Raw genomic sequence first — 12,523 nt, forward strand, 5'->3', positions numbered from 1 at the left:
AAATCCGAAAAAGACTTTATCAAAGGGAGAGGCAAATATGACAAAATACAAACAACAAGCTATTGAATTTGTCATGCAGGAGGATATAATCGAATATATATCAGAAAATATATAGTCTATTTCTTTAGTAATTTCACATAATTCAACAAATTTTCTTTCTTCCATTCGTACAGCAATTTTTATTCTTTCCAAACTGATTCTACACTCTGATAAAGCCTGATATATATTGACAAATTTTAATTTTATGAAGTACAATATGAGAAATCCTATAGCAATGGAATGTAAAGTGACTCCAAAAGACCAAATATAGAGAAAATGATAAAAAATTGAACAAGTTATTAATCGATTCTCCGGAATAGGAATGACAAACATTTGAATATTTGATAAAACTGATGTTATTACGCATCCAGAAACAAATATGAATAATACGAATTTTCGAACCCATTTCCTGACTTCCAACAACTTTTCTACCTCGCCTTTATAATTATATTCGAATGTTTGAATTTTTGGATGTTTCTGAAAATAATTTTTTATCAAGCAAATCAGCACTGACGAAAATATCCCTATCATGAAACATTTACTGAAAATTACTGTAGTATAACTATCTTTTATGTTGTAGAGAATACCCCCGCAATATTTAATAGATGTTTGCTCGCTAACAAAACAAACAAACATACCCCAAAAGCATATCATAACCCAAATTACAACATAAAAAGAATAATACAACCGATCAAAATTGCTAGTGTCATCCTCGATTTCCTGGCACGAAGGTAAAACATTTACCCCAAATTTTTTTAATATATACGTGAAAGAATGTAGATAGCAATTGATACAAAACGTTGGTTCTTTGATACTTCTTGATGAGTTTCCTAAAATCATCTGAAAAATGTTATAATGTATTTGAATCAATATAATCTTATTACAGTACGTTTTATATTGTAACCAAGCTTTGTACTTGCATACCTGGATATTTTAATGACTTATCTGACGAACATTTTTCTCTAATTAAATAATATAGTTGGTATTTTATTCTCGTTCTGGCATAATCCATTCACTACATACATTTATATACCTGAAACAAACATTGAATTGATAGAAACTAAGAACTCTTTAATAATTTTACTTTATAATATTACTTATTGTGTTTGTGTATTGTCAATTTGAATTTTAAATATTGTGTTTTTTATAATGAATTGAACGATTTTACGTGTAATATTTATTAAACTATATTGTGTCGTTTTGTGTTCTGTTTCTTGTATGGTCAATATACAGGTTTAACTAATGTATTTCTAAATTTTTATTTAATAAATTTGTGATTTTCGGTTACTGTATTATGTCACAAATATAATCACACACCAAACAATTTGCTGAGCTTATTATTAATTTACTGTCAAACGTTTTCAGCCTACTTCCAATAGGCCATCTTCAAGGCATTACCGTTCTACAGTCGAATACGAACATTCGAATAAATTTTAAATTTAAACTTATAACATATTTTTAAAAATCTTTACAATAAACTGTAAACTATTAAATACTTAACTAAAAAAATTTTTTTATCATACTGTATAATAAATATAAAATTAATATAACAAGAAATATACATTAAACTAGTAAAATATACGTTCCATAAGTTTACGGGTTTTTAATTCTCATTTCCTTTTCTAACAAGTATTTCCATGCCGTCGGAAGAGCATTAGCATCCTTTGCTTTTAAGGAATTGTTATTTATTTTACTCTTATATATCTGCATTTTTTCTATGCCAAACGCAATAGTCGGAGAATGGACCGGTCTAACTATCCTTGCATCATCCCACTTCACATTTGCTCCATCTGATTGTGCCATGATTGCCAAGATGATGATGTTGTTTACTAACGTCATACATGTGCTCCTTTAAACGAACCGCCAGGTTTCTCGTGGTAACACCCATATAAACTTTTGCCCCTTTTAATTGTTGATTTTCAAAGGGAATTCTATAAACACCAGCGTTTTCCTTCATTCCTATCTTGTCCTTATCATTCCTTAGCGATTTGTAAATGTTTGGCGCTCGTTTATAAACAGTTCTTGTGCTCTTATATTTACATAATTCTTCCATTATTCCTTCTACATTCCTGTTGTATGTAAACTTATTAAATCTATTTTTTAGCTTATCCCGTTTGTTTGTCTCTTGTTTGCAAAAGATTATGTGAGTGTCACCACGAGAAACCTGGTATGTTAAAAAAAATATGTTAAAAGTTTAAATTTAAAATTTATTCGAATGTTCGTATTCGACTGTAGAACGGTAATGCCTTGAAGATGGCCTATTGGAAGTAGGCTGAAAACGTTTGACAGTAAATTAATAATAAGCTCAGCAAATTGTTTGGTGTGTGATTATATTTGTAAGTAAACTGCTGAGGAAGTGAGTGTAGTGTTACGTCACATTAAATAAGTGTCTTCTCACATGACCTATGCGATAGATGTAAGGACAACGGAATAGAAAAGACATTTAAATGAGTAGTGTCGATATGTTTACGGTGGAAAATTTTACACAAAGGTGGACAATTGTAAAAAAGATTAATAAAATCTATTTTTACTTTATATTTGTGTAAAGTTTGTAATGTATCCGCTTCACTATTTTGCAGAATTTCTAACCAAATCTATCATTCCTTTGATACTGCATTAACACCCAGTGCCTATGCTCGTTATGATGTAACAACGCGAATTTGTAGAAAGATTCACGAACACATTTTCTAATTGGTATCATTGACGAATTACTACGTAATAGACGTCAAAATAGTTTTCGGTCTAACTATGTTTTAGACATAATAGGAATAATATAATAACAGTGCCATTTTGCTCCATTTGTATGTGGACTAATAAAACAGTTTTTCACGCGAAATCTCTATAAATCGCATAAAAACATTGATTTTAGTTAGAATTGTTGCATACATTTGCATCTTATTCACGTCTTGCAGGACAATGTGCTAGTGTAAACGGCTGCTATTACCAAAGTGTACGTTTGAGGAGCTTGACCATCCACTTAATATCCGCTTGAGCATGATACTAGAATTTACGATTTTTATAAACTTAAATACATATTTTTTTTATAAGAATTTACCATAATTACATATAATATATGTATATACTGTTGTCTGTACAAATACAAGTATAAAAGTACAAAACAAAACTTAAAAATAACGCTTTCATTTAAAGAGGGAACAACCCTAGTATATAATTCAATATAATTATTACATCGTATAGATGCAAACAGAGTGAAAATTATGTACGATTTGAATAAAAAGAATTGAAATACTTTTAAATATATCAAATTTGCATACCGTCAGAATTTCATTTCTGTGAGAATTAGTTGAATTTTACGGAACAGATATATAAAGCGGGCAAATTTCTCCTTCTTCTGAAAAGCGATTGCCTAGTAACGATGTTTGCTTTTATTACATCAATATATTTGCTAATGTCCTTGATTTATCAGATAAATCAGCCTTTTAATGAAGATGGTAATTTAAAATTTTTCCATTATCTTCCAATTATATAATATTTATTCAATTAATTAATCAATATTCCAAATATACTTTCGAGTTTATATGCACGTACAGCTTACAAGTACTGTACTTACTAAAATTATTTTAAGAGGAAAATTCTTGAAAAATTACTCATTTTCCTCTTCAATTCATTCGATCAGCACTCATTAAATTTTATATTTCTACTTTATTAAATGGAATAAAATTTTCCGTTATGTTTTAAGACATGTAATATAAAACAGGTAAGCCATTAAAATGATAAATTAAAAATGTATTGGATAAATTGAAAAAATAGGAATTATGAGTGCAGCATATGTACAGCAAAACAACCCAATTCAGAACTGTTGTTTGTGTATTATCTATTGACTAATTTTTAGTATACAATAATTATTGTGCAACTTTCTGTACGGGAAAGATTAATTATTATGTATTAAACTAATAACTACTTTATAGTTGTTACTTTAATACATAATAATTAATCAACAGTGTAGTTTCATAATTATTTCTATGCACATATGTGAGAATTCGAATTTTAACAAAAATCGGTCGTCGATGTCGTCATACTCGTTTGATAATTGTTGTCATCTTCTACCCGAGAAAATTTTGACTTACACTTTCTAAACCCGTAATCTGCTGACCTCTTGGCCGGGCGAAATCGGGCTGGTATCGTAATTGATGGCCGAAGAGGCAGTCGTCGCCAGTTTTTCAACCGATACTGTGCTCCGAAACGACTCGGACCCGAAACTTTTGTGCCTCCGAATCGGAATAACTTTGTCCTCCAACCCCTAAATAATTCTAGATTTCATCAACTTCAAATCTTTTCTGGGAACGACCCTTCAGTCCCACGTATCTTTCTTTTATCCATAATTTTTTGAAAGATGTTTTTGAAATCTTCCACACGAATGCGTATGTCTTGGCAGCTATGAAGTTAACGCTACTTCTTAGGGTAAGCTTAAATTTTAATTTTTTTTTACTAATATACCAATGTTATGAGAAATTTTCGTAATTCTACTAATGCACATTTGATTTTCAATTTATATCTAATTTAAACCTACAATCATAAATACAAAACATTAATTATTATGATGTACTGTACAATGCTGGGCTACAATTTTTAATCATAATTTAATTTATTTAATTTAAAATAATGCTCTCTACATCAAATTAGTAATAGCTTGCCCGTATTCANGATCTTTAAACACCAAAATTTTATATCATCTATCCCAGAAATGAACAAACCTTACATGCAAAATTTGATAAATTTTTGACAAAAAGCACAGGAGGTATAAAGCTTCAAACATGGATGAACAAAATCTTGCCTGCACACACACACACACACATACACATACTAACATTTATACATACTGAATTCACCCCCGAACTTTTTTCATTTCTTGACGTTTCAAGATGTCTTAATTTCCAAGTGTAAAAATATGGGGATGTCATTTTTTTGCAGGATCGCCATACTTTCCTTCTATTATGATATCCAGGAAAGTAATAGAAATATCAAGTGACTGCGTATTGCTATAACTTTTCCTCTATTAATTAATACGATCCTTATGTTTTAAAAATAGAGTATTTATAAAATAATATTCCATTATTTAAACTTCTCGGCATGTTATTAATCAATCAAAGTCGCAGAAAAGCATCGTTCATTTAGCACTTACGAAAGACAATGGCTGTAGGCCACATGTAGTGTTTAGCCGGCAGAATAAAGTGAGAGAAGGAAATAAGAAGGATGAGACAATTCCGGTAAGAAAAAGAAGAAGAAAAATCTCTCTGAGTGGCACATTTACTACTCCCACTACGATTAATGTCGTCATGCAGTTTTTAGGCTTCGAGATCGTGCGTCTAAAAGAAATTCCGAGTTGTAGCATACACAAATAAGTAGTGCACTTACATATGAGCTAGACAGATCATAGATTAATTCTTTGATTTAGTAACCCACTGAGGGACTTACAAACTTCTTGAAGACTAAAGCAATTATTGTTTCGCTTTCTATTATTAATTAATTGCAAATTAATACATTTGTGAACTCTAATTGAGATTGCTTTCAGCAAATTTACTAATTGATTACAAATTTATTAATTGAATTTATTTATTTTTATTAATTAAATAATTGATTACAAATTTACGTTTATTGATTTTATTGAACGTTTCTTAGATTAGACAGAAAATATATTTATTTATTCAATAAAGTAATATCCCAAAGATCCACTTTAACTATTTACACTACAGAAACTAATCACGAACATTTTTGAATTAAAATTCTTTAGAAGATTGATCAATTAATTGATGCAAATATCATTTTCTTGTAAAAATGCTATTAAAACTTTAATTTCATATCGTGATCAATCGTTTATAATCAATGACAAGTATATTACGTAAGAGCCCTCGATTGTCAGAAATAGGAGACTATTTTTCGTGCATTAGCCAATTAATATGTAAACTCTACTAATTTTAAGAAATATCGCATTCAATCAGTAAGTAAAATTAATATATATGATTATATGTGTGTATATTTATTTACTTTATACATGAATACAATTTTATTATTATATAACTGAAAAATTACAAACCACAGTTTGCAAATTTCCCCATGTATCCTGTGTTGAAAGTGTACAACAAATCAAAAAGTAACAAATAGGAATTGTTTACAAACAATTACAGCTAGGAAAAATGTGAAATATGTAGAAAATTTATGTAAACTTGATAAGTGCAATAGCTTTATTGGTTGTTCGTTCGCTTACAGTATTCAGCTTGCATACATATAGGAATACATACGCCTAAACAATGATGTTTGTATTTTCAGAGATTTTTTTAAATGTACAGTATTTCTTTTCAAAAATCAGCTAAGATATTTGCTCTTAATATAAAAGTACAGTAGAATTCGTTCCAGGATTTGGTACAATTATGCTAAGTAGGCTATCATAAAACAAACAATACTTAATATATTGACAATCCCTGCACTACTCATTACCAGACGTGCTTAGCAAATAATCTTAATGATTGTCAAATAAACCACTTACCGTTAAACCGTTACTTCAAACACAGACGTTGGCAAACATTTCCACAATCAGTATGCACGAAATGATACAGAATTAGGTTATTGCATATGTATGGTCAACCTTGAAGCATGTAGCTGAAAGTTAGAATTGCCACGAGAATACTTCATAATAGTTATAGTTAATGCAGGTCCATTATATTCTCGAACCATATGCTTACTGCAACACGAAGGAAAACATTCCACCATAAGGTGGTGAAGCACGCAGTGAGTAAATGGTCATTATACATTATACATATGCATTGTATTGTCATTGATGATTTCCTCTGAAAAACTGACTTTACTAAATCTATCGTAAATCTGATTTACATTTAGAAACATTATATTATAAGATTATTTCATATTTTTCAGATTAATTCAGGAGATTCATCAAAAACCATGAAAGATCCCACATTTTGTATCAATTGTTATCTACAGCCATTCACGTATATATTAAAGAGGTTCGGTATAAATATTTTACCTTCGTGCCAGGAAATAAACGGTGGCACTAACAATTGCCAACGACTGTATTATACGTTTCTTCTAGTAATATGGGTTTTACTTTACTTTTGGGGAATTTTTATTTCTCTGGTTGACGAACAAACAAGTATCCAATATTGCGGGGGAATTGTCTATAATATAAGAGATAGTTATAGTACAATCATTTTGAGTAAATGTTTATTATTAGAGATACTTTCGTCACTGGTAATTTGCTTAGTGAAAATTTATTTTCAAAAATATTCAAAAAGTCAGACATTCGAATATAATTATAAAGGCGAGATAAAAAACTTGTTGAAGATAAGAAAATGGGTTCAAAGATTCGTAGTAATTTTCTTTGTCTCTGGAGTCGTAATAATATCAATTGTGGTTGATGTTTTTATTCGATACATTCCCATTCCCGAAAATCGATTAATCATTTGTTCAGTTTTATATACATTTTTTTATACATGGTGTTTTGGGGTCTTGTTATATTTTATTGCTGTTATATTTCTCATGATATACTTTATTAAATTAAAATTTGAGAACATCTGTCAAGCTTGTTCGGAGTTTAGAATTAATCTAGAAAGAATTGAAAATGTCCTAATAATCGAAGAAAGGAAATTTGTTGAATTATGCGAAATTATCAAAGAATTAGATGATGAATTTTCGTACGTACTTTCGATTGCAGGCTTTAGCATGACAAAATCTGTAGCTTGTTGTTTGTATTATATAATGTTTGCTCCACCCATTGATAAAATCTTTTTTGCATTATTCGCATTGGTACTTACAATATCGTATATGACTGTTGGTGTGACTGTTGCCGACATTCCAGTAAAGGTAAGCAAAATTTTTAGTGTTTTATTATAATTGGTAAAAATAGTATTAAACATTAATTTTGTATAATCTACTTATATTAATCTCCGTAAATTGTAATAATATTTTTTTTTGTGTAATCTATACTTATCTTCTTAATCTTCTTGTCATCTGATCCTATACAGGAATAGCGTTTTTTTATAGATGCATTTATCACATCTAGTGATGATAGAACACACTTGACATATCGTTATTAATTTACTAGTAAGTAGTAGGGGATTTCCCGTGTATATCATACGTTACCTCTGAGCAATAGAGTCGTGCTTGTCATCTATCTGACCCTTTTTTCAGGGAATAATATTTGAATTGAAATAAGGTGACACATGTAGCACATATGCACAACTGCATCAGAAGAAACAATGTTATTCTCCTGTTCTAGAAAGTTATTCTTGAAATATTTTATTTAATTATTTAAATTAATAAAACAAAATATTAAAATTTTATTTTCAGGCTTCAGCTCCTATAGAACAATTACGCATTTTAAGTATTTACGAACTGGACGTTATTCACAAGTGGAAGGTAAAGTGTCTATCGATTTAAGAGGTTTTCATTGTTGAAATTTAGATAATGATTTAACACATAGTCTAAATCAAATAGACACATATACATTAGCTACATTATAAATATAAAATATACAAAATAATTTATAATTTCAAATGTTTACTTATAAACATTTGGTTAAAAAAACATTGCAATTTACTTTGTTTCTGTCTTCCAGGTTGTAACTTTCGTAAAATGGATGAATGTAGATCGCGTGGGCTTTCATTATTTTGGAACAATTCTCGTCACCAAATCCTATGTTATTGAGGTAATGTCACATAAATAAGAAAGTAATTCGATATTTTAACGTAAAAATCTTAACCTGCACTACAGTAAGCATTAATTGAATTATATTGAATTCATTAATCATCAAGCCCTAACAGTAGATCATCACATATATAATATCAGTAATCAGAATTATACGTGAAGATCGTACTCATTCCATTAGGTGTTGACCAATCCATACATGAACATGAGAACGAACTTCATCTGTATTTCTAATTACTGGATTACCTGTCAATAACTACTATTAATTACACAGAAACATGACGTAACATATATGTAAAAATTTCGTATATGTGATGATCTATTATATACGTGTATTGTATTGATGTGTTATTACAGGTATTTGCGTATAGTAAATTGTTAATTTCATCTTTGCACAATTACGAATTACTTGATGAATAAATGAGTGGACAAGCGTTATCAATTTTGTCAGCTTTTAAACATTTAATAAATTACGACATTACAATAAAAGTAAACTAAAAATTCTGATTAATATGTACATATTTAAATATATTTTCATTACGTTTTAATAGTCAATATGCTCAATATGGAGTGCACTGTCATCGCTGATGCAATTCAGAGATCTGATGTCGGAAGAATACGTTTCTTCGATCTGCAATAAAACATTATTCGAAAATTTATATAATTAGAATGTAAATAAATTCAAAAATGAAAAAAAAGTAAAGAAAGAAAAATTGTAAGAAAGAAAAAAACACAGCAAAATAAAATTGTTTTCCTATTCCTCCTTACAAATCGCTATTCTGATTGTAATTTCGAATAAGAAAAGATAAATCACTCTTAAATGTTTAATGTTACTAACTGTTAATATCTGTGTTTTGTTTGTTTGTATTGATAAAACGGTGTTCATTTAATAAAGTGTTTTACTCATAAGATTGAAAATTGTAGATAATTTTCTCGATATTGTAAACGTTGATATGATTCATGTTTTCATTAGTATGCTCGTTGTTATTCTACATAAAAAAATTGCCGTCTTGTCGATGTGATAGATTAAGGTTTGAGTCCTCTTTGTCTCATTCATATTTAGAGATAAACGTCTTTCTCTCTCACTAACCAAATTCGTTTGCTATTGTATAAAAAAGTAATTATTTTAGTGCGTGAAAACATATTCGTATGTAATTTACTATACTTTCTCCTGTAATTTACTGGAAGTTTTTATATCACTATAATTCACACAACTTAAGATCCAGGCACAAATATTTCTCTTCAAACCAAATACAAAAACGTTTATTCACGTAATAATGACTCAAGATTGCGCTTCTTGAAAACTTAATTGTGTATATCTAAATTTTTATTGTTCGAAAATACATATAAACTTTTATGTATAAGTGTAAGAAATTATATTTGTAAATAAATTATAAAGAAAAACTTATGTAGTATTATATTTGCTCGTTTGTGGTATAATATATTCATTGATTTAATATATGAATTTTTGCACGAATGACGATAACAAGTGAAATGTGAGCAAATGTGTAAAGTTTATCAATGTAAATAAAATTCAAGTTACTCTTCTTGCAGAATATTTAGAGAGACAATAATTCTGTGTGTCTGATTTACAAAATATTTATAAGTACGAATATTTAATACACTAATGTACAATACATTATATATCAAATGTAATGGATTTAACTACAGTTTGTGATTACAATAATGGTAAAAAACTCGAGAGTAGTTTTACTAAAGTGTTAATTTGAAAACAACCCTTTTCCACAAATGGAATGTATTGCTTTTAAATGTGACTTCTATAACTGATGAAGACGACCAATTGCAGTTAATGAAACTAAAAATAAAAAAAATTTTGTATCCCCTACCAGAATGATAAAAAAATGTGATAAAAAATTCGATAAATTAAAAATATAGTAATAACTCCTGTTAATACAGGCAAAGATAACGAGAGCAAACCAGCAGTTACTATTACAAATCACACAAACGAAGGAAGCCGATCCAACCCGTCCCACTTCTTATATTAATTATAGTAGTATTAATGTTAATAGTACCTAAAATAGAAGAAACACCTGCCAAATGTGCCAAAAAATGTAAAAAAATATATTGTAAAATCCACAGAACTCACCAGCATGAGCCAAGGAAGATGATAGAAAAGCATACAATGTCCACCTAGCCCCTTCCCCCTCTCCAAAGCTGCAGAAGATGATTAAAAAAAACTCAGGAGGAAGCAAGCAAAATCTCGTATTATTCATACAAGGAAAACCCATAGCAGGAGCTCCTAACATTAAAGAAATCAATGAAGGTAATAGATTAATAGTTATAACTATAAAAAATAATAACAAAAGCATAAGCCATCACAACTACATTATAAACTGAATCATCTCTAATAAAAAAACCAGGTTCCCCTCGAACAATCGAGCTTAACGCCGTTCCTACCATAAACACAAGCAAATTAATTGCAAGAAACTATTAATTAAATTAATAAGATAATGCAATGCAACATATGCACAATATAAGGATGTTAGAGCACTTAAGAGAACTTACTAATGAGACATTAGTCTATAATTAATTAACTGATAAATGCATATATAAACCCAAACAATTTACATATGGCCAGAAATAGATATGCCAAAAAATCCGCGAAGAACAGTGCTCAATAGTTACTCCATGCAGCCAATGCTGGATTCAAGAACATCTTGGAGATTACAGAAAATAATTACTACATTTTTGTTATTAAGTAATTCTTAATTAATAACATTAATGACTTTTCTAATGTACCTTAATTGCAGATGATTTCATAAAATACGTATGTTTAATAGATGGAAAATAAGAAATAGTACAGGGATTTACCACGTGTATAAGCTTATCTATTATTTATTCTTAATGTACTCAAATCACATTGAATGCTAAGCTATGTAAAAATAATAAAAAAAAGACAAAAAGAAAAACAAAGTGGAAAGAAGACTATTGTTTTGTCATACCTCCAATAGGTTTTCCATAAAGTGATGGACAATATTCAAATAAATTTAGATAAAAATAGGACAGGAGGTTTTCAGGAAAATTCAGAAATAGTGAGTAATGATAAAAAGACACACGTGCTCCAGAAACTAAACCACTCTCACAAAAAAAAAAGAGAATAAAGTCTAATGAAATTTCAAAATTTATTCTTATTAATTGATGGTAGGAATATTATAAATTAGAGCAAAATTAATCCAAAACTATCATCGTAATTACAGATAAAAGAAATCGGCATTTCCATTAAGGTATTCCGGATTGGGTCTGCGTATCTGTAATACTTTATAACGGGCATTTATACTGATGCATTTAACTCCATTCCTCACTATTTACACATTCCACTTGTGCCCTTGACCAACCATGGTATGTATAGCTTATAAAGTTCTTTAATAATAATAATAATTACAAGAAAACAATCCTTGCCATTGTGAAGAAAGACTGGAATAAATTAAAACTTATGGTAAGGTCACTTGCTCGCCTCTCCTGACACTTAAAAAAAGGACCATTAGGAAGGTGGGTAATTTTCAATTATACTTCAATACAAAATTAAATTATAAGAAAAGCTTACAACGATAATTTTGAACTTCATATTTGTTCTGATTTTCGTAGAATAACTCGGTTGTCGAACAACGAACAACGTTTATAGAACTTTTTTGTACAGTGATGGTTTCGGTTTCGGTTGAAGATGAGAGAACGTTTTCATGTGAACTATGTATATTTATTATATATATGATGAATATAGATAAGAAAAAAGCCTTTTTCTATTTTTATTTCCAAAACAAATACATTAAATTATTGTCTGTTTGGC

The 12,523-nt window shown here is 29.1% G+C and overlaps 1 protein-coding gene and 1 pseudogene across 4 annotated transcripts; one reads left to right on the forward strand and one right to left on the reverse strand.

Annotated features, from left to right (window-relative positions):
* Positions 1–5,873: 5,873 nt before the first annotated feature.
* On the forward strand, positions 5,874–9,591 carry LOC111613780. Of its 4 annotated transcripts, XR_002754822.1 has the most exons (6): positions 6,121–6,227; positions 6,931–7,875; positions 8,056–8,115; positions 8,362–8,430; positions 8,630–8,719; positions 9,270–9,591. XR_002754822.1 is itself a non-coding variant. In XM_023355127.1 (5 exons), the coding sequence occupies exons 2-5, from the start codon at positions 6,958–6,960 to the stop codon at positions 9,384–9,386; spliced, it is 1,194 nt and encodes a 397-aa protein (XP_023210895.1). In that variant the 5' UTR covers positions 5,874–5,998; positions 6,931–6,957; the 3' UTR covers positions 9,387–9,591. The 4 variants fall into 4 exon arrangements, 3 of the variants coding, with proteins under 3 accessions (XP_023210895.1, XP_023210894.1, XP_023210897.1); XM_023355127.1 differs by lacking the exons at positions 6,121–6,227; positions 8,056–8,115 and adding an exon at positions 5,874–5,998; XM_023355126.1 differs by lacking the exon at positions 8,056–8,115.
* A 1,021-nt stretch (positions 9,592–10,612) lies between these two features.
* LOC111613788 lies at positions 10,613–11,139 on the reverse strand (annotated as a pseudogene).
* Between the last annotated feature and the right edge of the window lie 1,384 nt (positions 11,140–12,523).

This window comes from Centruroides sculpturatus, unplaced genomic scaffold (genome assembly GCF_000671375.1).
Source record: "Centruroides sculpturatus isolate CEXI.00-Female unplaced genomic scaffold, Cexi_2.0 scaffold2006, whole genome shotgun sequence".
Classification (NCBI taxonomy): Eukaryota; Metazoa; Arthropoda; class Arachnida; order Scorpiones; family Buthidae; genus Centruroides; species Centruroides sculpturatus.